General features: G+C 44.9%; 1 protein-coding gene across 22 annotated transcripts in view; it reads right to left on the bottom strand.

Annotated features, from left to right (window-relative positions):
• Window positions 1-27,300, bottom strand: part of LOC144755239 (scavenger receptor cysteine-rich domain-containing protein DMBT1-like) — a 593,569-nt gene that overhangs the window by 318,148 nt on the left and 248,121 nt on the right. For all 22 annotated transcript variants that reach the window (XM_078643959.1, XM_078643958.1, XM_078643963.1 and 19 more), the window contains one exon: window positions 15,999-16,028. In XM_078643959.1, coding sequence (XP_078500085.1) covers window positions 15,999-16,028 — 30 coding nt within the window. The remainder of the gene's footprint in view (window positions 1-15,998; window positions 16,029-27,300) is intronic.

Below are 27,300 nucleotides of genomic sequence, written 5' to 3'. Positions count from 1 at the left end.
CTAAATGGTAGACATTTTGCACAGTTTGACCAGCAGCCATGCAAATAACAAGGTAACTTCACGATTTGCCTTTGCCATTGGCTAAATAGCTGAAGTTATGTATATATTCGCAGCAGTCAAGCACACAAAAAAACTTCACTCATTAGCCAACTTCTGTCAAAACAGCAGACATGTACAATTAGTCCAGCAACATGCAAACCGCTTAATTATTCATGTGGCTGATGAGTACATGATAGAAATTATTTGACCAGTAGCTTGCAGGAAGCAAAAAAATTCAATATTTTTCCCGCAAATGGCTAAATAGCAAAAATGATGTACTGAATTGCTGGCGGCCTTGCATATAACTTGAAAAGAAATGTCATTATTTTTCTGATAGCTAGCTAAACAGTAGACAGTATGCACAACTTGACCAGTAGCCATGCATATAGAAAAGGAACTTTACTATTTACCCAGCTGCAATCAAGAATTATATACCCTTCGCATCCATCTCTTTATGAAAGTTAGGGTTCTCATGTATCATTAATTCATTTTCAAAAAGTGGTTGCAAAAAATGAACATACTTTTGCAGATTACACAAGTTATGCTTCCCGCTACTTAGAGGTCTAAAGGTACCAAATGATTGACTATTTCCAAGTTATTTTACAGACATGGCACAGAATGCTACTAGATATCACCATGGGAGTAGATACAGCAATGCGAGAGTATTTTGCAAACCGACATAATAATGTTCAGTCCGGTTCACAAAATACTGAATCTTAGGGAATTGCAGATCGACCTGCCTCAATATTATTCCTTAGTCAAGTGCCAATTTTCTACCCTCTGTGATTGGCTCTAATCACAGAGATGGTGGCACACCATTATCCTTATGACTGCCTTCCAAAATTGATTTTTTTTCAAAGCAGTCCGTGTTCTTTAAAGGAACCAGTGATGGTTTAAAAAAAAGGTAACAGTTTTAGAACATTTCTCCTGCCTCAGGCTGCGATCATCATTCCCAAAGGGAAAGTGGTCCTAAGGGGAGCCCATCCCCATTGCACCACCCAACTCTGGGTCGCCAGCTTGTTAATGGTTTACTACAGCAATTGCAGTCAAACTAGCAATAAATTCCTTTCTGAATTGGATAGGAGAGGGAGAAAACCCCTTTTATGAACACTCCTATTTGCAAATTGGACCCCATTGCAAAAGTCCATTTACTAGTCGAAAGAAGTTTCCACGTCATCAAACAGGGTTTTGTACATGATGATAATCACTTTTCAGGTCACAAATCCTGTGATTTTCTGACATGACACCCTTAGTGCTAAAAGTGGCTCAGATGCAAGCACTAATTTATAGATCGGACTGTGCGCAATTTTAATTTATGCTGGAGTAATTCTCCATTGCACTTGCAATGCAATTTACTGAAAATCATGTCAATATGCCTGCTCATGTAAATGAGGTTAATTCTGGGCAAAAGCCCTTTTGCAGGTCACAGGATCAATGATTTTAGTGAGGGAGAGTGACTGCTGCTGTTCTGTCCTGTTGCTTTTAGTGATATTTACTTGGTGCAAAAAGCCTATGTCTATTGTGGATGCAAGGGTGTGCTCCGAAAATAGAGTTAAATGCTTGTTTAGCCTCCTTGCATATTTCTGCATAATTTTGCTGAAAGTCTACATAGTTACACTACAGTTTGACTTTTTCCAAGTTACTTTACAGACATGGCACAGAATGTTACTCAATTGCACCATGGGCCAAGACACAGCTATGTGAGAGGCTCTTTATGGAACTGCCTCGTGCTTCACACATGCTCCTACTCCTTTACCTTTACCTGCAGACCTGACTCATGTCAAAGAGGATTAGAACCTTTGCAAGACTAATTGAAACTGTTTGCTGTTCTACAACTATCTACTCGCTCTTCCTCACAAAGCCATGGCAATGTACCAGGACCAGATATAAGATTACCAAAAGGCTTTGTGTTATCAGAACACCTATTTTTATGGTACAAATTTGTGCATTTTGTAATCATTACTTTGGTTCAGTTCAATTTAAATCACACTAAAACATCTGAAAACAATGATTTGTAAGCACAAAGGCCAGAACTAGACATGTTGTATCCCAGTAAAATGGTGCCACCTGATTTTTAGAAAAATCTTACGAAAAATAGAAAAAATGGCATACACCACCTTTAGTAGTCACCGCCACAGTATAATTGAGAGGCATCCTTATAATCTCCTGATGGAAGGAAGAAAAAGTATGGGTCTGATTTAAAGTTTGGGGGACCAAGCTAAATTCGCAATGATGGCAGAGGCCAGTACCTCTGCCATTCCTAGAGGTATAGGCCAGCCAATTTGGAGCCGTCCAATGGCCCTGTGGACAACTCTCTACATTGGAAGGAACTGATGTCATGAAGGGTCCTGCCTATGCGGGAAAAGTTTGACAGGAAATGCTGTCTGAAAAGATGGCTGGTAGGCACATTTTTCAACAATTGTATTGCCTTTTAAACACAAACTCCCAAAGCTGGAGTTTCTTTTAAACACAAAAACTCCAATGTCCCCCACAACCTAGAGTTTTTTAGCAGGGTGTTGGGGGGTCATTATTTTGTTCTGCTCCTTAATCCGAGGCTTTAAACTAAATAGGGTTGGCGTTGTAAAGTCCGTCCTCTGACGACACCCACTCTGTCATGCCAGCCAAGGAAGTAATCCATCAAGGAGCCATGAGTAAAGGAAAAGGACTATAATTAATTGAACTGAATATCTTTGGAATATGAATGAGTAGTCTCAGTAAATCTGTGAAAGATGTATAGGCATCAAAGACACAGAAGAAAAAACACTCAGAGAGATTTTTTACTAATTGACTTCATTACACATATTTTAAGAAATAGGATAATGAATAAACAGAGACATTTTGTTACCTCTATGCTTGCGACCTACAGATTGATCATTTTGCAGTTCTACTTTTATACTTTTTTCCAGACAGGGAATGTGGATCCACTGTTGAGGTTTCAGAAATGACTTAGGGTGATTGTAATAAAAATTTTATTTTCTGGTTTAGTTCAGACACAGCTTCTGTGCTAGGTGGTGCCTCTCACAACAGTAGCAATAGTGCTGACTTGAAGCAGGAGCATCCAAAACAAGGACACAATGAAGTGTGATATCTCAGCACCTGGCTGTCTTTAGCCTTCCGGAGATGCCATCAGGCACATACTAAAGGGACTGCCCCGATTAACAACTTTGACCCCTTTAACAAGAGAATCATGTTGTTACTCAAGAAAATCTAATCAGCCCCCCTTTTTTAATATAGACCTCACACAATGGCTGTAGGTAGCCTTCCATCCATCCTTCCTCACTTCAATGTCTGGGTCTCCAGTCCCAGGGATGCAGTCAAAACATTTCCGCTGTCTAGGGAAGCTGAATCCACTCTGTAGCATGCAAAATGCATCCCACTGGTCGAAGCACTTAGCCTTTCACAACTCACAGTCTTACTACTACTCACTTGGTTAGTATCGACCGCATATGCACACACATGGAATGTCAACTCAAAGGTCTGGGAGTCACAGAAACTATTTCAATGGTCTTGACACTCATTGCCTCTTTACTAACCTTCCTAACACATCTGCCACATCTGTAGCTCCACCACTCCTCATTTAGCCCTTTGGGTTTCACAGACCACTCGATTGGTGCTGAAGCTATAACTGTTGGCATTGGTTCCCAGTAGTATCGCAGCTGTCTTTATATTTCCTTTATATGCTATGATTTTCCAGCTCTATATGTGGGCTGAAAAAGATGAAAGTGTCCGGGGGTTGACAGCATAAGAAGCATGCATAAGAACCATTTACAAAAGGGATATTCTAGTACATGTGGCATAGAATCACATATGTGACCTCATGTTCTTGGTCCGCTTTTTATTCTGCTCCAGGACTTTCTGTGCCTTCCGGTGCAGGTCCTTCTCTTGGTTCTGTTCCAATTTGTTCTATACTGGGTTGATTTGCTCCTCCTGATCCCCATTGTGGTTCTGGTCCAACTAGTTCTGGTCCCCCTCATATTGGTTTCCTAAATCTGGCACTCTTGGTTCTAATCCTTGCTGACCCTTGTCTTCTTGGCCTTGCTCTGGCCATTCCTTGTAGTAGCCTTTCTAGACTTCCTGATCCTGGTACTATTGACCCTCACCCTGATCCTGCATGTCTGCCGCACCCTTCTCCATCTAACCCTGGCATCTAGGTTCTACTAGATCTTGCACTCCTAGTCTTCCTGGTTTCGGTTATCCTGATTCTCCTTGCACCGGTCCCGGTTTCTGTGGTCCACCTAGTACTGCGCCTGCCATTCCTGGTCCTCCTTATTAGGTCTTCTTGGGCTTGGCCTGTTCGTTTTGGTCCTGGTCTGGTCTCACTAGACCCTGTGGCTCAGGTTATCCATCTACACCCTAATTCACACTGCCTTGGTCCAGAGTTGACACTTTCTGTGTGCCCCATGCTCCAATTGTTACTTCAGGTCCTCGTACCCTTGACTGTGACCCCTCTGGTCCTCACAGCCTGCTTCCTGATCCTGTTTATTCTGATCCCTCTAGTCCACCAAATACTCCCCAATCTGGTCACTAGTCTTGTTCCTGCCCTGAATAGTTCCCCTGATCCTCCTCCAACTTGTCATGATACTCTTGGCCCTGGTCCTCCTGTTCCTTGTTATTCTGATTCTGCATTAACTTGTCCACTTAGTCCTGCTTCTCTTTCTTCAGGTCATCCTGTGCTTAGCCACTCATCTTGGTCGTCCTGGCTCCTGTCCCAGTCCCTCTTTGTCTTGATCCTCCTTTACCTCCTTCAACTGCTATACCAAGTCCTGATAATCCTGCACCTCTGTGCCCTCTTAGATGTTGTCCTGTTGGTTCTGGTTGCCTTTCCATCTCATTCTGATTCTCCATTCCTGTTCTCCTAGTCTTCCTCACTTTCAGTCGGATTTTCTTAGCACAGATCTTCCTATTCCTGGTCCTCACAGTATGTGTTCTCTTCCTGGTTATGTGCTACTTGACTTGATCATTTTGTTTCTGTTTGTTTCTGTTGCTACCTGCTTTGGTATTTGTATGCCTAATCCTATTGATTCTGGTCCTCCTGGCCATTCTGATCCTTCCAGACCCCCTTCTCCTAGCTCTACCTCTTCCTTTCTGATCCTCCTGGCCCTTGTCCCCTTGATCTTATCATTCTGATCCTTCTCACCGTGCTCGTCCGATTCCTAGTACCTCACTCGCTGGTCCTGCTGATCCCCTCGGTCTACCTGGCCACATTTGTCCTAATCCCCTTAGGCCTTGCCCTCGTAGATGTTGTCTTCCCGATTTGGAGCACACTGGTCCTCTTGCCTTGTCCTCGTAGTCAATCTGCCACTGCACCAAATGGTTTGGGCCCTCTTGGTCCTGGTTCTCTTTGTCTGGATCCTTCTGAGCCTCGTCATTTTAGTCCTGATCCTCCTGGATAGCCAGGCTCAGACCCTTTAGTCTTTCTGGCTCTGGCTGTTCTGTTTCTCCTGATCTTCCTAAAACTGGTCCTGCTAGCAACAGGTGCTGTTCTTTCTGCTCCACGTGGTACTATGGACCATGGTCCTATGCTTATGGTTCCTCCATGCACTAGTGGGCCTCTTCCTGGTTCTTTTAGTGCAGATCCTTTAAATTATCTTTACTCTGGTCCTGGTCCTCTTGGCTCTGGTCCTCTGGTAACCTTGGTACTGCCCCCTCATCTGTCTTGCTTATTCTGATCCTTTGGCTCAATTGGCCATAAGCCTCATTCTCCTAATCTTCCTAGTCTTCCTAAATCTGATCCTGATCTTCCTGCTGCTACACTAACTGATGCTCCTCTTTGCTCTGGTTGTTCTTGTTTTTCATAGTCCTTGTCCTTATTGAGATGATGTGTCCATTGGGCCTGATCCTTTTGGTCCTGGTCCTTATTGTTTGGTTTATTTTGGCCTAGTTCTCATGGACCAGGATCCTAACCTTGATCCTGGTCGTTCTGGCCCTTCTTGGCCTATTGCGCTTGATATAATAAACCTTGCATTGTCCATCCTAGCCCTACTTGGTTCCTTTTTGACCCATCTGGCTCGGTTACTTTCTAGTACTCTTAGCCCTGGTACCACATGTTCTGGTTCATCTGGCCTCTCATGTCCTGTGCCTCCTGGTTTGGGTAGTCCTGGTCCTCCTAGATCTGTTACTTGTCCTCTTAGCCCTACTGCTACTGAGGCTCTTGATCCTGTCCCTCTTGACCGAGTTATTCCTTGTTTGGCTCTTCCTGAACCCTTTCATGTTTGCCCTAGTCCTCCTAGCCACCACTGTCCTGTTCTCTTGGTCTTCAAGATTCTGGGTGGCATTCTTACATCTAATCCTCCTCACCCTGGTCCTGCTACCTGTAATGATTGTTGTGCCACACCTGATAATCCGAACCCTGGTACCCTAGGTCATAATATGCATGACCCACTAAGCCCTGTTTCTGGTCCTTCTGGTCCTGAGCCTTTTAGTTTATCTAGTCCTCCATGCTGTGGTTTCTGGGTGCCCTTAGCCCTGTTTGCTTGGTCTTCCTAGCCCCTGGCCTGTTTAACCTCGTTTCCTGGTACAATTGACCATTGCCCGCTAGGTGCTGATCTTCACAGTCTTCTTTAACCTGGTCATGATCCTCCTGGCCATAGTCCTCCTACTCCTTGCCCTCATGATTCTGCAATAACTTGTCCCGCACCTCCACAGATCTTCCTATTTCTTCCTAGTTCTGATGTCCTTTGAGCTCCGGTTCATTCTAGCCTTAGAACTTTCTGGCCCTGTAGTTGCTGGTTGTCATTCCCATGTACTCCTGCACCTATTCCTTTGTATCCTGGTTCTTCTGTGTCACAAGCTCCTAGTCCTGGACCTTTCATTCACCTCAACCTAATTCTCATCCATTAGTCCTCTTGGTCCTGCTCCCCTGGTTTATTAAGTGCCCTAGTTTGCTGTTCCTACTTCTTCTGGTGCTAGTCGTAAGCCCTTTCGGACCCGACCTTGATCCCTCTGCCTCCATTGCATTCTTGCTCTCTTCTCTTTTGCTCCCACACTCACTTGTGCTTTCTTTGCCTCTGCTTGACTCCTTTTTCTCCCACTTACTTCCTTCACCCTGCACATTTCACACTCTTCGATCGTTTACCTTACTTTGGCCTCATTTCTTTCCTTTCTTTCCATTATCTCATTCTTTAATCTTTTGCCTTGCTGTTACCTCTTTGCTTTCACTTTGTTTCTTATACTTTGCCTCTTTTTTCACTCTCTTTTTCACTCTCTTTTGCCTCTTTTTTCACTCTCTTTTGCTCCTACCTCTGTTCCTAATCCTCACTAGTGCGCTTCCTCCTCCTGTCACCGCTCTTTATCTGCTCTCCTGCTTCTTCCCACGTCTTCCGCCCATGCCTCTTCTCTAGTCCAGCCGACCACTCCCTGCAGTCCTCCCCCTCCCAGGACCTGGTCATGTGTGCCTGCCTGCCTGCACCTGAACCGTGCCCAGTGCTATGACCCCCAGTCAGATCACCAACTGCCACTACTGCTCAGCAGCCCTCCATGTGCTCAACTATGGATGCAACTCCATTCATTGCTGCCGCTCTGCAGCACACAGAACTGTAGGACATTTTTTTGACCCCACTGTCACTTCTGTTGCAGGAACTAGGCTCCACACACACCCTCACTCAGACTTCTACATCACCCGCTCCAAACCGCATCCCACCCAGCACCAAACCTGTCCCTCAGCACACCTTCACATGCATGAAACTAAACATTCCCTCACTCAAAAACCATGGCATTGAAATCTGGGTTCTACTGAACAGCTCACCTGACCTCCTAACAGAAACCTAGTTGAACGCTGACTCAGCTCCTGAGCTGGCCATCCCAGCATGATACAAAATTGCACACCAGACCACCACTTCAAACCTGGTGGAGATCTTGCCATCATCCACATTGATACCATCAAATGCATAACCACCACAGACCCGAACACCCACTCGATGTAACACCTGCACTTCAACTTACTACCCAATGACATTTTATAAGTGTACCTTCCGAATGGGAAGAGATAGCCAGTTCATGTTTGGTGTCTTTAGAGTCACAATTTCAAACCCCATCTTATGGCAAACTCTGGTTTTTCATTACAATTTTGAAAATTACACTTTAAAAAAGTTGGCATTTTTTGGCTCTTAGCACTTTTGTACCTGTAGCCTGCCTGCCTGCCTTCATACAAAGGGCCTAAACAACTTTCCATTGTTACTGAAGCCAGCTAGAGTCGGGGAGATAGGAAGTTCCTTGAACGTCAAAGACACTGTCTAGAAGCTTCTCTTACCTTTCAGAACCAGGGCAACATAGTATAGATTGGTGACCTCAGATACCACCTATTGAGTACACTTCTGGAACTGTGGATACTCTGCAAGGAAGAAGAACTGCTATGCTGCTAAAGGACTGACACTCTGCTGGACTGCTACTCTGAAGTAACTACTGCCTTGCTGTGCTGACTTGCTGCCTGCTGCCCTCCTGCCTGGGGAGGAAGAACTCCATCTTGAACCCATGACACTAGAGTGACTCAAAGGGCTAGCCTGCTGGCCACCTGATCTAAGACTCCGGAGCATAAGAGGCTCCCCAACAGCTCCTGGACCGGTCTTGAGTAAGGTCATTGACCTTCAAGAGGTGCCTCTCAGATCCTGGACACCTTGTTGTGGCTCATGAGCTCATTAAATCAAGTTTTTGGGCTCTTTGTAACCTGCAAACGGGCCTGTTCAAACTGGAACTGCGCCGCTCTCTCCAAAAATCAAAACGAGCCGCTGTCAGCCAATCTCTTTGCACAGCAGCATTGATAGCCCACAGATCATCATCACCAGGAAGCCCGAGCCTGCCAGTCTGCGACACCCAGCCTGCTCTTCGCACCTCGCCGACCACCACCTGCGACTCTCTACTTGCTCCTCGCAATGCTCTCCAATGCAAACAGGACTCTAGGCACAACATTTGTGAAGGTACAACTTCAGCGGGACTAGTATGGGACTGTATCTGGCCCGTGCTCCATCACAATTGGCATGATCTTTTGACTTTGACCAGGTCAAGCGAGACCATATAGCCATGGTTGTCACTTTATGATTTTAAGGGCTACAATACAGTTTATTTTTTACAAATTCATAACTCCGGTTCCAGTGATTAGATTTTTGTTCTTTTGGTCTTGTTAAATTTATTGAAATTTGCTCTGATTTTCACTGTTTTACTGTCTGCAGTGTTGCACAAATACCCTACACATTGCCGCTAAGTGTAGTCTGAAAATTAGACTGACTGCTCTTTGCCAAGCTACCAGTTGGATGAGCACAGGTTAATTTGGGATTGCTTGTTCCTTGCCCTGGTTAGGATTGTAGGTCCTGCTTGACTATGGCTCACACCCCAGTCAACCACTAACCCAATTTCTGACAAAATCCATAAAAAGCACTGCACAACATCAGACTAGCATACCTCAACTCCGCCTACACTTCCACCAGCTTCACTCTGCATCTCTCTCTCTCTCTCTCTCATACACTCCCCCCACATCCATAGAAGCAGATAAGGAGGGCTAACCTTTTAATATTCACACCTAAACCATGAGCCAACCTCCCTCTTTGCCTTAGTGCCTCCTCCTCATTTCTGAAATTCCAAAGAAGCAGAAGACCTGGCTCTTCAACTAAATTGCAAGAGTCAACCTTTACACCTGCTCCAGTTGCTAGATACGCCTCGGTGATTAGCTAGACCATACAAATTCAGTTAACATAACATTCTAACCTAGGGTCTTGAGGTCCTGCTAGTCCTGGTTCTGTATAATTGTGGTCTTCCTGGTCCTGGTCCATTCACTTCTAGCCCCTTGGTTCTCCTTGATCTGATCTCTGTGGTTGTGGCCCTCCTGTCTCTCGTTCTTTTTTTCACTGGTCTCCAGTAGTGGTCGTCCTCTTTGGTCCATCTACCTGGGCCTGCTGCTCTTGGCCATGGTCATCCTCGTCCCTCTGGTCCTGGTAGGTGCGCTCAGGCCCTACTAGCTGTTCTGGTCCAGCGCTTCGTGCTCCTGCCAACCCTGGGCCTTCTGTTCCTTTGAGTCCTTGTCCATTAGATCCCGGTTCCACATCCTACTGGCCCTCCTGAACCTTTTCTCCCTGGTCCTGATACCCCTAGCACTGTTTTTCCTTTTCCTGTTCCTCATTGCCTGTTCCTAGTCTTCTTTGTGATTGATAAGCCTGATCCTTGGAGATTATGTATCCCTGGGCCTAGTTCTTCTTGTCTGGGTCCTCGTGCCTCTGGTTGTCCTAGCCCTCTTGGTGGTTCACCTCCTGGCCCTTATTCTCCTACTTGTCATCATCCTCCTCCTACTGGTCCTACTCTTTCCTTCCACTGCCCCCCTCTACAATGACCTTAGTCAGGTACAGCCTGCAAACCACGCACAGACATTTTTTGGGGGCTAGGACTTTCAGATGTCTTTTACTGTGTCAGCACTTTCAAGTACAGAAACTGAGAGAGCAAAGAAACGGGAGCTCACTAGAGACAAGGCCCTACCCACTTAAAACACTCCTTTACGTGATAAAATTAAAAAAACTATCATTCCCAAGATACATTGTTCAGGGTACTAAACTATAAATGTGACTGATGGGGCCCCTCATGATATGAGACCAATAAGCATCTGTGCCCCAAACCTACTCTGCTGGGTGAACAGTAAGAAAAGGGGTGTTTATTCACAGGCAGCAGAGTGAAAGAATAACTGAATTATTCAGATGCATTATTTACGTGTCTCCTGTTTTGATGTCTCCATCCCACAGAAGCCTCATTACTCTGTCTCACGCAATTTAGTTTGAGTTTGAGTTTGAGTTTAAAATTATTTATTAAGCGCACGGTCACCAGCGGTTTCATGGCGCTATAACTGGCAAAATAACAGGGTAGGAGCAGAGAATATAAAACTGAGGGAATTTGGAATAATAAAGGACTAATCAAAGGCTTTGGAAAACAAGTGAGCCTTAAGCTGCTTCCTGAAGTGCGGATAGAGAGTCAAGGCTCTAAGTTCTGGAGGCAAGGAGTTCCAAAGGAGGGGAGCGAGGGTCGCAAACTTCGAACCTCCCCATTTCCTCCTCCGAAACCGCGGGACTGTGAGAAGGGATTTGGCAGATGAGCGTAGTTCCCTGGCAGGAACATAGGGTGTAATCTCAGATGAGATAAAGGCCGGAGCCGTGCCCAGTCGAGCTTGGAAAGTGAGAGAGGCAAGCTTGAACTGGACACGCTCACGGACTGGAAGCCAGTGCAAAGATTTAAGGAGGGGGGTGACATGGTGGAACTTTGGCAATTTAAACACCAGGCGTGCCGCCTGGTTCTGGATCTGCTGCAGCCGTCTTAAGCTATATGCAGGTATACTAGCATATAGGGCGTTGCCGTAGTCCAGGCGGGAGATGACCATTGCCAAAGTTATCAGTTTCAGAGCATCAAAAGAAAAAAAACGGGACACCTTGCGTATAGTACGCAGTGACAGAAAGGAAGAAGATACAACAGAACTAACCTGGGAGTGAAGGGTGAGCTGGGGATTGAGCTTAATACCTAAAGTTTTTACTGAGATGGAGGGGACAGGTGGGGGACCTAAGGAATGGGGCCAAAACAAAGAAGACCAGGGACTGGATGAACCACCCGTCAACACCAGCTCAGTCTTGTCTGGGTTGAGTTTCAGATGGTTGTGGCTCATCCAGTCTCGGATATAGATCATAGTAAGTTGAAAATTAGAGACAGAAGCAGGGGAAGAAGACAGATTAAAGACAAGTTGGAGGTCATCCGCGTAGTTATACACGGAGACCTCCATCTGTTGTAGTGAGAGAATAAGAGGGGCAATGTAAAGATTGAACAGGAGGGGTGAGAGGGAGGAACCTTGGGGGACCCCGCACTGAACTTTCCGGAAGTCCGCAGTAAAATCACCCAGGCGAACCGCCTGGGAGTGGTCCCTCAGGAAGGAGGACAACCATACCAGGGCAGTGCCCCCGATCCCCGCCGCCCTGACACGGGAAAGTAAGATGGTATAATCAACCGTGTCAAAGGCGGCTGAGAGGTCGAGGAGGACTAAGGCCTGAGTCTGGTTGGTGTCCATCCCCTCCCTGAGGTTGTCAAGGACCGAAAGTACTACGGACTCCGTAGAGTGTGCGGGGCGGAAACCGGCCTGGCGGGGAGCTAAGACCCCGTGCATCTCCACAAAGGAACTCAGAGCGCAGGTGACATGGCGCTCGAGTACCTTTGCCAAGAATGGCAAGAGGGAGATGGGACGGTAGTTGGCGGGGACCGAGGGGTCCGCGCCCGGTTTCTTAAGTATAGGGACAATGATCGCTGTTTTCAGTGGGGAGGGTACAACGCCCTGAGAGAGCGAGCTGTTGAGGAGATGAAGGGAAGGATCAGGGCAAGAGGAAAAAACGTGGCGAAGAATGTGGGAAGGACAAGGGTCTAGGGGGGAACCGGATTTAACTAAAGGAATAATTGCAGACAGGGATTCCTAGGTGAGAAGAGGGAGGGCACCAAGTTGTCCCTTAGGGGGGGGGGGGCACTGAGGATCTACAAAATTAGAAGAAGGGGGAGGGATATTTGCTTTGATAACGGCAATTTTTTGGATAAAAAAGTTGATAAGGGAGTGACAGAGTTCCATAGAGGGGGTGGGCTTCAAAGTGGTTCTGTCGGAGAATGCCAGGTTGTGCACAATCGAGAAAATTTCCCTCGATTGGTTCTCTGCGGCGAGGATTTTGGAGGAGAAATAAGTTGTTTTTGCCGCCAGGATAGCCTGTTTGTATTGGGTCAGGATGTTAGTGAACTCCAATCGAAGTAGGGGGCAATAGTTACTCCTCCAGGCACGCTCCGCTCTGCGTACTGTTAATTTGATGGTCTTGAGGTCCTCATTGAACCATAAGTTTGCATCCTTCTCCCGCTTAGAAGTGACCCGCTTTAGGGGAGCGATAGAATCGCAGCCAGAGGTGAGCCATTGATCGATGGACGTGACCTGGGCGAGAGTGGACAGCCCATGGAGGGGGGGGTAGGATGCAGTAAGTAAGGCTGATAAATGGTCGGGGTCTACTCGCCCCCAGGCCCGGACCCAGACATTTTTAGGAAGTGGGGGTTTAACCGGGGAGTGGATGGGAAGGGTAAATGAAATCAGGTAATGGTCTGACCACGTGCAGGGAGAAATGGATATAGACTTTACAGGGCAGTTCAGAGACCAGAGCTGGTCTAATGTATGTCCTTTGACGTGGGTAGGGGCCTGGATGTGAGATGTAAAATTTAAAGATTGGAGGGTTTCTGAAAATTCCTTAGAGGAAGGGCATTCTGCCGGGTCAGAGGGCCAAAAATTAAAATCACCCAGGAGCAAAATGGAGGCATTGTTAATCGTAATTGTGGCTAAAACCTCCAGAAAGCTAGGGAGGAACAATAAGGGTGATTGAGGAGGGCGATAAATGAGTACACAGGTGAGAGGAGGGGTGGTAGAAGTGGTGCGGATGGCCAGGTACTCAGTGGTGGCAATATCCGGCAAGGAGAGAATTTGAAAAGGGACATCGGCCCGAGCGATGACCGCTACTCCTCCCCCAACCTTACCATTACAGCGATCTGAGCGTAAAGCATAGTAAGGGGCTGGTAGGGTGGCCAAAAGAGCGGGGAGGGAGTCATCGCAGAACCAGGCTTCTGTTAAAAACAGAATATCTGGTGAGTGGAGGTCCAGTAGCACCGACAGTTCGTGCGAGTGGGCTACAGCGGACCGGGTGTTCAAATAGTAAGCCGAGAAGGTTGTGGTGGGTCCTCTTGCATGTGTCTCAAGGCTCTGTGGCCCCAAGCACCAAATGTCTACAGTCGGTGTCCATCCTTCTGGGGCCCTGATACCACCTATCTGTCTGCATTGCCAGTTTGCTGCTGCTTGTTGACTGCTGCTGTGTTGCAAGGTTTGAAATACAATACAAGAAGCCTAAAGGTAGCACAAGGTCATCCATAAGAAGCCCAAAAAGAGCTCATTCATCATACATAATCATGAGGAGGATCAGGAATATCACAAAACAATTAAAAAACAATGTATTGCTAAGAGTGAATAAAACAGTTATGTAGCATACTTAAAAAACAGACTGCGTTTTTTGGAGTCAGATACTACTAGACTGCAGAACAAAACATCTTATTTGAATATTACATTAGCATAAATGTTTCTTCATTAGTAAACAACTATGCTTAATTTATGCATTCACCTTTGAACAAACTATTGTACATGTGTATGTTCCTTTACTTTCAAATGCTTCCCACATGTTACATCCTCATTACAAGATGGCTACCACCATAATATTGCCTGGAGCCCCTTTTTTCTTTACAGACAGCTAAATACCAAATGCTTTCACACTGTTTATCAGGCCGCATTTCAAATTGAACATCATCTCTTCTATTTTGCCTATGGTCGGCTAAACAGCAGGGATTATGTACTGTTCTGCAGGCCACTGGGTAAACAGTAGAGATCACATACTATTTACCCCTAGCACTCCAAATATAAACATGTACAAAGATAGCTGGACTAGCACAAATAAATATCATATGAAAAATAGCAAGAAGCAGAGGCTAAAGGTACTTTACTCTAACTGGTATGAGTAACAAAGTTGCGGCAAATAACGTAAAATATATTTAAACACAAAATGATCGGGAATGCTGGACAGTAGAAATAAGATTGTTTCAAAACCTTGAGCCCAGTAGAGCAAAATATCTAACCCTAGAGGGAACATGGTGGGTAGGGAGACCTCAGTAAAGAAGATGCTGCCTTACTGGACCTAAAGTATGAGCAGGTACATGTAAATAATATAGGTCAGTCTGATAGACTGAAGCAAGACCGTTATCATATAGACACTGAATAAATATTAACACTGAAAGTGATGCAAGACAGGCACAATGGAGGAGGTGAAAACAGTTAGACAAATCTACTTTTAAGGGGACAGAAGAATGATTTCAAATGAAAGCAATACATATAGTCGAATACCCACAAATAATTTACAACAAAAGACCAAATGCGATTAACCTAGGAATTGAATGCGGAGGATAGCCTCAAACAAGAAAAGACTGCATTGTTTCGATATTGTACACAAGGAAATGGTAAAGAAATGTGTTTTTGAAATGTAAACATAGGGTCAAACGTAATGCCTTTCTTAAAGACAAAACAGGGATCTTTTTCTAGCCATTAGTATATTTTAAGTGTATGGATTGGATTTAATGTGGATCTTTTATGTATAAGGTTGCTTGGGGAACATCATGAGTAGTGGAATCTTGGGGTGGATTGGGTTTCATATTCTAGGTTTTGGAGTTGGTAGTTGCTCTCAGGTAGGGAGTCACTAGTTACTTTTAAGTATGTTAACAAAGGCACATGGGTCTAGGGCAAATAGGAGGGCTTGTGGCCGAGAGGGAGAAAGGGATACTTTGTTTCGAGATATCTCATTAGATTACTTACGGCCTATTTGGGTAATGCCATTATTTTGTAAGGAGAGCCTAGAAGTCATCCTCTACAGATGGGGACCTGCAATTACTCATATATTATGTTTCAGGAACTTATGTGGAAGTGAATTATAGTCGTGACTATGTTAAATGCAATCCATATTACAAGCCTATCATGCATTCTATTTTTAACTCAGTCGCCAGATTGCACGATTTCGCAAGCTGTGTCCTTAGGGCCTTCATGTATTTTAGGTATTTTCCTTGACTAGTACTGCCAGTAACTTCCAAACGGACAGCGATGGGTAACTGGGCATTCTTCCCCAACATCAAGCAGTAAGGGCTAAAAGGGAGGCGTTTGTGATGTGCAGGTAAGTATCATGCAAGCTCTTCTTGGCCTTCTGGTGTGAAGTGGCATAATGCTTTAATTTCGGGAACTTCATGTAACAAGCATAATTACACCATTACACAAATTACGCCAGTGTAATCTCAATTTCTTCTAGGTCTAGGTGCTGCTGCGGAAGGCAAGGCCACTGCAGATTTCCTAGCTTGTTATATGTTTTCCCCTTTGTGTTACTATTAAGAACAGCTGCACCTACCAGGTGGACAATCTGTTGTCGTCACAGCATCTGTGAAAATATACAAGAAAACATCCAAATCAGAAAATGTGTGTTGATGAATGTTAAATAAACAATACAAATATATACAATTAGGGTTACAATTGGGAGAAAGGCATTTGTTTACAATTTTTAATGCTGGCAAAAGCAGTTTCAAAATATCTCCCTACTCGCTACAACCCCAAGCACTGCAAAACCAGAAGGACTGGCTTCAATATGCTAACTCCTGCAAACAGACATTCATGATGGACATTTGAGCATGTCTGTGTTTTCCCGCATTAGCACATTAAAGTCCTGAGTACTGGCCATGCTAGTGCTTCTTAATATTGCTATATAAGCATGGTTGAAGGGTTGAGGGCAAATTGTCCAACTTTAGAATTTTTGTTTGCATAATTAGCAATCTCTCCATGAAAGTGAGACTAAGCTTGAACATTCTCTTAAATCAGTGGTTATATAATGAATGGCATATTAAAGCTTTAAAAGCATTTGAAATATTAGTTTTTATATATGAAGGAATTGATACATAGCACTGAGTTTCAAAGTAGTGGCTGAACAGGCCTGACCTAAACAAACCAATAGCTGACTAGGGCGGTTTCAGAGCACTGTATACTGTGCTATGTTTTTACGTCAGGCATATATATAAAAATGTATAAAAAAGTAGGGGTGTGCATAATTCGCACAATTGCATGTAGCGTTATCACATGGAATTACCTAACAATGCCACATAGTATGCAGAACTATGCAAGAAGTGTAATTCTGGAATTAGCTCTATATCTGAGCGCAAAAATGCCCTCTCATGTATAAAATGTATTCAAGGATGCGTTTTATGCTGCAAAATAGCACTAAATGCAGCAGAACACAAATAGCAGCCGTTTGCTAAATGTGCTTTTTAGGTAGAATTTTCACCCACCTTTCTCCCGGAATTTAGTGCTATTCTCTCAGTGCAAAATACACCCTTTAATCCTAAATGGACCAGAGGATGCATTTTGCGCAACAAAAGAGTGCTAAATATGGCATTAACACAAATAGCAATGGTGAGTGGCCTCTTGTGCTCACTAAATGTGATCTTGTGGTAGGATTTTTTGCCCAAATTACTCTTAATCACACGAGCAGGAATAATCACATTATTATGGCTAATTTCATGTCAAAGACTAATGCGGAATTACTGAAATTATTCTGGTTATTCCAGCGTGATTAAAATTCTGACCATGCCTAGTAAAAAGTGATATGGAAAATGCTGGAATTATTCTCAGCCACATTCTAGTCACTTGCAAAGCCTCCTGTACAAGATTGAGATGAATGTCCTGCCCTTCGACAGTGATAGGCCAAGCCTTAACCTGAGGTTCTGTAATTCTCGAGCCTCACTCCATTTTTTGTTGCCCTCACGTAGGCCTGTGAAAGAGGCCCAGCGAACAAGTGGCCTGGCCTTCTGAGTTCATGTATACATTAACTAGGTTTCTTTCGACTCTGAAAGAACTGCAGAGAAACTGACCTCTTCACCTGAAACTGGCCTCGCAGAGCCAATTTCCCTTGGTTTGATCCTTGTCTAAGATTGCCACTTCATGTTCAGGACCTCGTTAACCTTTAGTTTCCTTGCACATGTTTTATCTTGTTCAGCATCTATTACTGTTTCCTTTATGTTCTGACATTACATGGGTTGTGCTTTTCAATTATAAATTTGTCCGGCATGCAAAGATTGAATTTAGGACATTCCTAATAATTAACTTTTGGGTTGGGTTACTGTAAATTGGGTTTTTGTTAATGTGATACTCAGTTAGAAAATGTGCCCTATTGGTTAGAATTTTGCACAGTGGGTGTACATTTATAAAGAGAATATGGTGTATAAAAGGAGATGTCTTGCCTTAGTAATTTGAACAGTCTCCTAGGAATATACATTGTGATGTATTGTTCGGATTTCTGTTACTAGCTGCAGCTAATAAATTTGATCTTTGACGCCATCCAGAAGTATTCCGTGTCTCTGTATACCAAGACAGGTGAATCCGAAGACTTTGGGCGTGCCCCTGGCGCCGCTGGGTTCTGACCCGGTTCTTCAACTGGCGCCCAATGTGGGGCGACTTCAGCGGTACCGGTCCAAGCCGAAGATTGTGAGGAGCCCCGTGAGGAAACTCTGGAGGAGGGCCCCCACTCCATCGACCCCTGCTTGTCGAAAAGTGGACCGAAGTCTTTTCTGCGAGGCTTCCCCTTTCCGACGGCTACGAAGGACTGCTGCCCTGACTGTCGCCCTGTCTTGGACCCTCGTGTGACGATTTGTAAGGCGAGACGTTAGACGGTCTTCTGGTGGCGTGACAGACATTTTGGTTAAGTATAAGTGGGTCGCTCCCATGATTTTGTTTTGTTTCTTGGGTCTTGATTCTGCCATTGCAGTGGTCGAAGCCGAGGGGTTCGTATATTTACGAGTGTATCATTTTTTGATACCCTTTGAAGTTTGAAACCAGACTAGTGAGCAAGATGCCTGGTCTTGGTAAACTTGGTAAATGGTTTGTCTGTTGTCTTAATAGGGATTCCCGATTGGAGGATTCATGTCCGATACCTCCGGCTGGAACTCCAACTTATGAGCTTTATTCGAAACATGGCGTTGGTCCCATTACCTTTAATGAGGTTTGGGTCCGCTACACTAGGATGGACAGTGTTTTACGATGGCCCCCACATGGTAGTTTTGAAACAGAGATTTTAGATAACTTAGAAGTTGCGCTATTTAGGAAGAAAGCCCGGCCGGTGATGTTTGACTCTTTCCGCCTTTGGTGTAAGGAAGCCAAACAGCGAGAAATTAAGCAAGCGAAAAGAGATAGGAAAGAAAGGAATATGTCAGTAATGCAATCCGCTACGCAGTTTAAGGACGATGAATAAGATCGTGCGATTGAAGTGTTAGATAGACAGCATTGCATGGCCATTGATAAATGTTATCCGGCTTTGCCACCTCCCCTTTCAACTGTGACTGAAGACCCTGAAAAGGATCCTTTGATGTCGAGACTACTGAGATTACCACCCCCTTATGCGCAGAGTGCTACAGCACCTCCGTTACCTCCAGTTGTTGCACCTCCTGTTGTTGTTCAACTCCCTACTGTTGTTCAGCCATTTGTTGCTTCACACGTGGTTCTTCCTCCTGTGGTGCAGCCCCCACTAGGACCGCCAGCTTTGTTACCAGCCTTGCCTCAAACTCCTTTGACTTACACTGCCTTATCTTCGTCTTCTCTTACTTCTGTCCCTATGACTCCTATTCCTCAGACTACTTTGTCTCCTGTCCTTATGTCAGCTTCTTCTCCTTTTGCTCGACAAAGAATGACTGAAACTGTCACTAGTCTTTTGTCTCCTCTCTTTGGGTCACTGAATAGGACCCCTGTTTCTGAACGTAAGCAGAGACGTAGTCAGCTTCCTAGTCCCGAAGAGCGGGCAGTGTTAGATCTCCTTGCTCGTAGATGGGTTTCGAATGCTTCCAGGTACGGTTTACAAGCGGTTATGGATGTTTTTCTACAGTGGGAAACCCCAAAGCAAAGGTATGTTTTTGATGTTATGTGTACATTTCTTCATCAGGAGTGGGAAGATAATGAGTTGGGTCCAATTCCGTTGGACTTGATTAATGCTCAGTCCGAATTTGCTAAGGGAACGATAGTGGGTTCAGATGTTGAGGTAGCGGTAGAGACAATACCTACTTTCAGGTCTAGACTTCCACCTCAGTCCTTGTTCGAACCTGATCCTTCTGTTAGGAGAAAAGTGAAGCAGTATCCTATGCGAGAGGTTTCTCCAGTATGGAGAGACGCAGTTGAGGCTGACGTTCCTGATGGTGTTTTGGCTGCACCAGCACATTTTTAGTGAGTGTGGGTACATGTCCCTTGGAAGAGAGCAGAGGTTTTGGCATTTAAGCAGACATTGCCTGACTCTCGTAAAAATCCTGCTGGTTATTACAAGGAGTTGTCTCAGACAGTTGATGCGTGTGTTATGAATTTAGCTGACATTGATATGTTGATGGGTAATGTAGTTCCTCAACCCTTGTGGGCGAAGATCCGTCATGAGGATCATGTGCAAGAGTTAGGAGAAACATGGGTTAATATTACTGCTGCATATGATAGACAGGTAGGAGGTGCTAAACCTGAGCCTTTAGTTGCAGAACTACCTGGTAGGATTATTAATTTAATGAAAACTTTGATGCCCCCTTTGCGAGTGAATTGGCACAAGTTAGCAGCATGCAAACAAAAGAAAGATGAGAGTGTGTCCGATTTCTTCACTAGGTTTGAAGAAACATTCATTGATCATAGTGGTCAGGACATGAGTACAGAAGGTGGTCAGAGGTTGTTCGTAGATAAATTTGTTTTTAATTTACTCCCCGAACTTTGTAATAAGTTAAAGGTCTCTGAGAGGTCATGGGCAGTTTCTTCTTCGGCCCAGATATTGGCTACTGCACAATACTATGAGAATAGAGACAAAGATGAGAAGGATAAAGTAGAGAAGAAGACTAAAGAATTAAAAACAAAAGTTCTTTTGCAACAGGCTTATCCGCCTCGCCCTAATCCGCGCCAGTTTCAGCAACCCCCACAGTTTCAGAAACCCTTGCAGACGCCTGAGTCTTTTGTTCCACGATTTCCGCTAGGCCCTAATCAGTGCGCTTATTGTAAAGAGGAAGGTCATTTCAAGAGTAGTTGTCCGGTCTTGCTACAACGTGTGAATGGTATGTCTGGTCTGAGAGATCGTGGTGGTTACCAACAAGTACCCAGGGGTAGGGGACGTGGTAAGTTTCCTCAGAATGAACGTTCCTTTCCCCCCCAGAATTCTGCAAATTATTTTGACCGACAGAATGTTCCGAACGTCCAGTCTGCTCAGTACTACGTTGATGATTATTATGTTGGAAGCGAGATTTCCGGTTTTAATGATAGCTAGGACAGCCATGGACAAAGAGAGGGAGTAGTGTCCGTTCCAGTAGACCAGAGTGGGCCTTATGTTGAAGTGATTACATCAGGTGTGGCAGAACCTTTTCTTTTGGATACTGGTGCCAAAAAGAGTTCTATCATGCACTCTAAACTCCCTGGCGCACCTTTGTCTGGCTTGACGAATGTTTCGGTAGGATTTTCTGGCGCCCCAGTTAGCAACCCAGTTTCTAGTCCTTTGCCCCTTTCTATTGGTCCTTGTGAATTGGAAGCTCCCCTTATTCTAATGACTAGTTGTGGTGAGAATTTGTTGGGTTTGGACTTGTTGAAATGATTGCATGCGACATTATATTGTTCTCCGTTGGGAGTACATCTTACCTTGGGTAAGAAAGTGATCTGGAGTGGTGTGGCTCACTGGTTAGAGGCGGCAGACCCGGGAGCAGAGGACGGCCCGGGGCCAGGGTTCAATTCCCGACGCGGGAATTGGACCAGGGTCAGCGGACTCGAGAATTCTCGCCTCGGTGCCTACTCTAACAAGGGATCACACTCGGCAACTCTGGGCATTAGCTTGCCTCATCTCCACAACGGCCCCACACATACGCCGGGGATGCCTGGTTTCACCTTGGAGATACCCAGTAGGGACCATCTCACAAGGAAAACCAGGACGGGTTCCCCAGCGGTCTATAGCGCAGAGATACTCCTTCGGGAGTCGATTCTAGCGCGTTAGAAACCCACAATTAATCTCTCCGTTGTATTTGTCTAAGGATTGCCTGCCGCTGGAATTGCGTTCTCTCCCTGATACACTTTGGGCTACGGGTCCTAATGATGTTGGTCTTTTGCAGATTCCACCTTACGTTGTTACGCTTAAATCAAATGCTAAATTGCCACGCATTCCTCAGTACAAAATCTCCAGTGATGGTGAAAGAGCTCTTTTAGCGATTATTTATGATTTGGTTGAGAAAGTTGTGGTTGAAGAAACGAGAGGTAATGTGTGTAACAGTCCTGTTCTGCCTATTCTTAAGCGTACTGACTCTTCTCAGCCACCTGTGTATCGATTTGTGATCGACCTTCGAGAGGTCAATAAGATTGTTGGGCCACAGTTTCCTGTTGTTCCGGACATTACTGCTTTATTTGACTATGGTCCCTGCCTCAGCTGCTTGGTTTTCTGTGATTGATCTGAAGAATGCTTTCTTCAGTATTCCGATCACTGAGGAAAGTAGGGATATTTTCGGCTTCTCTTTAGGAGGCCGCAGCTTCCGGTTTAGGAGAGCTCCTCAAGGTTATTGTGAGAGTCCCTCCATTTATAGTCAGGCTTTGAAAAAAACTCAACTCGATACTCTTGTGTTGCCTTCTGGTGCTACTCTTATCCAGTACGTTGATGATCTGCTAGTGGCTGCTGATAATGAGGAGATTTGTAAAGAGGTTACTCTTTCTTTGCTACGACATTTATCTGACCTTCATCATAAAGTTTCCCCTTCCAAGTTGCCGTATTGTCGACAAGAAGTGACCTACTTAGGTCATCTCTTATCGAAGGAGGGAAGACGATTGACCCAGAGCGTATTCAAGCGATTGCCCAAATGACTGTACCATCCACACAGAGAGAAGTGCGTGCTTTCTTGGGTATCACCTCGTATTGTCGGCATGGATCCTGAACTTTTCTTTGCTAGCGAAACCTTCTCTGGCACTTACTCTCAAAGATACACCACACCCTCTTCCTTGGTCTGATGAATGTCAGAAGAGTTTTTCTGAATTACGTGATGCATTGGGTTCTGCTCCGGTGTTGGGTACCCTTGACTATAGTAAACCTTTTCCACTTTATGTGCACGAGAGAGAAGGTGTGCGTTGTCAGTGTTGACACAACAGTTTGGAGACAAGCAGCGCCCATGTGCGTATTTTTCGGCTACTTTAGATCCGGTAGCTAGGGCGTTGCCTGGTTGCCTAAGAGCTACGGCAGCAGCAGCTTTTTCTATCCGACAGTCTGCTGGTTTGGTATTGGATAATACATTGATTGTGATGGTCCCACATGCAGTGGATACCTTATTAAACAGGACGAAGACTCAGCATCTTACTAGTGCACATCTGTCAGGTTACGAGTTGACGCTTTTGGCTAGTCATGTGCACATTAAGAGGTGCAACACATTGAATCCAGCTACATTGTTGCCGATTTGTGTAGAGACAGATGATCAAGAACAGCATGATTGTGTTCTTAGGACAGAGGAGGAAACAAAGGGTAGAATTGATTTGAAAGATACTCCTCTTTCAAACCCTGATGGTACCCTATGGGTAGATGGTTCATGCTTTAAGCTTCCGAATGGAGAGACGACTGCAGCATATGCTGTCACAACTTTGCACACGATTGTTGAAACAGCGCGTATTGCACAGTATTCAGCTCAGGCAGCTGGATTGATAGCCTTGACTAGAGCGTGTGTGTTGTCAAAGGAAAGAGAGTGAATGTTTTTACTGATAGCCAGTATGCGTTTGGCGTTGCTCATAGCTTTGGACGATTGTGGAAAGAAAGAGGATTTCTTACTTCTCATGGTACGAAAATCCAGCATGGCCAATTAGTGAGTGAGCTTCTTGAATCGCTTACTTTGCCAACACAAATCGCCATTGTAAAGTGTAGTGCGCATAAAAAGGTTACAGATGATGTGGGTCGAGGGAATGCGTTTGCAGATGAAGTAGCGAGAGAAACAGTGAGAGATTTGACGAGTCGAATGTATGTTGCAGGTCCTGCCAGATGGGTTGTGGAAAGAGGAATGTGTGAAGATACAATAGAAAGTGTGAAGATGTTTCAGGCAGAAGCTACTGAGAAAGAATTGAGTACGTGGAGAGTACGGGAATGTTGGATTCGACAGGCTGTTGGGTTGAGTTGTCAGAGCATCGGCGATGGTTGTTGCCAGATGCGTATGTGCTTCCAGTGGTTACTATGGCTCATGGGATGGCTCACATCTGCTCAAAAGGGATATGCAAGTTGTTGGCTCCGGTATGGCAGAATAGTGGAATTCCCAAATGTGCTGAGAATTTGGTTAAACACTGCATGATTTGCTTGATGCACAATCCTGGCAAGGGAACCCCAACTCCAGCTGGTCATTTTGCTCCTCCAACGTATCCGTTCGAGGTGTTGCAGATAGACTATATTCATATGGAAAGATGCAATAACTTGAAGTATGTCCTTGTGGTTGTTTTTGCCTTTGCCAGATGGATAGAGGCCTACCCCCTGAAGGATAATACTGCCTTGTCTACAGCCAAGGTTTTGCTCAAAGAGTTTTTCCCGAAGTATGGATTGCCGAGGATGGTCTGGAGTGATAACGGAAGTGAATTTGTGGGTCAGATTATGCAGAAAGTGTGTGCGGGTTTGGGAATTAGACAGAAGTTCCACGCAGCGAATCACCCCCAGTCAGCAGGCCTGGTCGAGTGCTATAACAGCACGTTAAAGTTGAAGTTGGCCAAGGTACAAGCGAGCTCTGGTCTCACATGGCCCGATGCTCTACCATTGGCACTTTTGTCCACAAGAACGACAATACATTCTGGCGTGGGACTTAGCCCATACGAGATTGTTTTTGGACGCCCGGCGAATGTTTGGGGTGTGCCGAGGCCAAGAGAATACAGCGATATTGAGTACCCTATGTTGGTTGACTATTTACATGATTTGACTGCTAAATTGCGTGTTCTTCACCAACAGGTTCATGATACCTTACCTTCAGCTTCTGTTGACGCGGGACATGCGATCCAACCTGGCGACTGGATTCTGACCAGGAACTTCCAGAGGTCCAAGAACCTACAGCCGAGGTGGACTGGTCCTTATCAAGTGCTACTAGCAACGAGGACCGCTGTGAAAGTCTTCGGGAAAAAGAGTTGGGTGCATGCCACCCACACAAAAAGGATACCTCTGCCCTTACCGTATGATCAGTGGGTCCCGGAAGGTGTTGTCGAATCTGAGACTGAAAATGTCCCGAGATTTGTGCCTTTTAGTGATGCTCGTTTGAAATGGACTCAGTCGGAACGTGCGGATGATGAAATTTTGCAAGAAGCTGTGCCGCCGCATTTGAGACTGGACACCACGCATCCGGAGATTCTTTTTCAGGATCAAACTGTGCCGAATAAAGAACGTTATAGTTTAAGGCCGAGGTCTAAAAAAGGACAAATAAAGCAATATTTTTTTGTGTTTTGTGCTCTCTCAGACAAGAGACTATTTTCCTTTTTGCTTTTTCGAACCACCATCCGGGTTCAGCTGCAGGGTCGTTGTATAAGTCTAAAGGGGTGAACCGCGAATTGAAGAAAGGTCTGTGGTTCTAGGTTGTCTACGACGCCTGGACGGACACTTGAGTGAAGAAGGAAAATTGCCGCGAGCAGCATGTTAGAGGATGGAGTCTTTTGTACCTGAGAGAGATGTTGAGAAAATAGACCTTAAAATGAAATTCTGTACATTGATACGTAGCAAATGTTTTATAATATCATGTTTTTTAATGTTTTTAAGTATGACGATAGCTTATGTGGGATGGATTGTCTATGCTCCACAACAGACGTTTGCACCCACTTCCCAACCTATGCTTTCTTACACTACTGTTTCTTTGCATCAGTTCTATATGTTGCCTGAACATGAACAGACAAGGAGGTCAGAATTTGTCAACAACTTGTTCATACAGTTGTTGCATCAGCATCAGTTAGTAGTGAATACCACTAACTGTTGGGTCTGTGGTCTTATGCCGCATATGACCGATAAGGGTATGCGATATTTGGTTTTGCCTTTTTCTTTTAATGGGTCTGTGTGGGCTTTACAGACTATGTTTATCTATGCAAATGAGATACGCCCTTCACGTTCCCTTAAGGATAACTCCAGCAATAGTGCCTTGATAAAGGGAATAGTAGATATGATCTGAGATATCGATGCATATAATGCTATCCCTAAGGATGAGATGCAGGCTTATGCTGGTTGGACTTTGACCGGATATAGTACCAGCTTGACTGAGAAGGAGAGACGAAAAAGGTCTCCCCCGATTTGGATTGTGCCCCATCAAGGTTATTTTTGTTTGCAAGGCACTGGTCGAAATCCGAAAGCTCAGCTAGGTAAGAGTGTGTGTGTTCACACCTATGTCTATTCATCCCAGACTCCTCCACCGTTCGTACCAGCTAAAGGCACATATTTTGTTTGTCACAACAGAGCCTATACATGGTTGCCACCTGTTTTTTCAGGTACATGTTATGTGGCGTTTTTGCTTCTCCCTACATATACTACGGCTCCGGACTATCATAGAACGAGATATGGTAGAGGGGTCTTCGATAAGGAAGATACTGCAGGACAAGAAGCAGGAGATTTCTTCAAGAATTTCCTGCCCTTTTGCGGTCCTATGAGCAATAGTAGGCATATTCGACAGCTTGTCCGCGTTGTTGAAGCTACTATTAACGAGACAGCAGGTGCTCTTAGTAATGTTACAGCTGAGCTTCAAGCGGACCGCCTTATGACGTTGCAAAATCGTATGGTTTTAGACGTCATACTTGCAGATCGAGGTGGAGTATGCAAATTGATCGGATCTAGTTGTTGCATTTACGTACCAGATAATGCCCCTACAGTGTACCAAGACATCTCTAGGTTGCATAAGATCTCTGAGTCTATCCATGTAGACGAAGGAGACTGGTCATTGACGGGATGGTTTTGGGAATTACTGTCTAAATGGGGATGGAAGATTTTGACATTCCTTGGTATGGTTTTGGCCATCCTTTTCTCTTGTTGTCTTTGCATCCAGTGTGGTCCCGCCATTTGTAGTCTTTGTACTACTATGTGCGTTAGGAGACCTGTCCCGAGAGGAGTAGAGAATAATAGGATGATGCTACAGCAACCCTTAGATGACCTAATGAAGATTGATATGGACCTAGATTTAGATTAACATGAGTTTAGGTTATTGCCTATGTAATGGCAAAAGGAGGGGCTGAGGTTCTGTAATTCTCGAGCCTGACTCCATTTTTTGTTGCCCTCACGTAGGCCTGTGAAAGAGGCCCAGCGAACAAGTGGCCTGGCCCTCTGAGTTCATGTATATATTAACTAGGTTTCTTTCGACTCTGAAAGAACTGCAGAGAAACTGACCTCTATACCTGAAACTGGCCTCGCAAAGCCAATTTCCCTTGGTTTGATCCTTGTCTAAGATTGCCACTTACTGTTCAGGACCTCGTTAACCTTTAGTTTCCTTGCACATGTTTTATCTTGTTCAGCATCTATTACTGTTTCCTTTATGTTCTGACATTACATGGGCTGTGCTTTTCAATTATAAATTTGTCCGGCTTGCAAAGATTGAATTTAGGACATTCCTAATAATTAACTTTTGGGTTGGGTTACTGTAAATTGGGTTTTTGTTAATGTGATACTCAGTTAGAAAATGTGCCCTATTGGTTAGAATTTTGCGCAGTGG

The sequence above is a fragment of the Lissotriton helveticus genome, chromosome 5_1 (assembly GCF_964261635.1).
Source record: "Lissotriton helveticus chromosome 5_1, aLisHel1.1, whole genome shotgun sequence".
NCBI classification, from domain to species: Eukaryota; Metazoa; Chordata; class Amphibia; order Caudata; family Salamandridae; genus Lissotriton; species Lissotriton helveticus.
The sequence above is the reverse complement of the archived record's forward strand: the minus strand, read 5'-3'. Positions and strand labels throughout refer to the sequence as shown.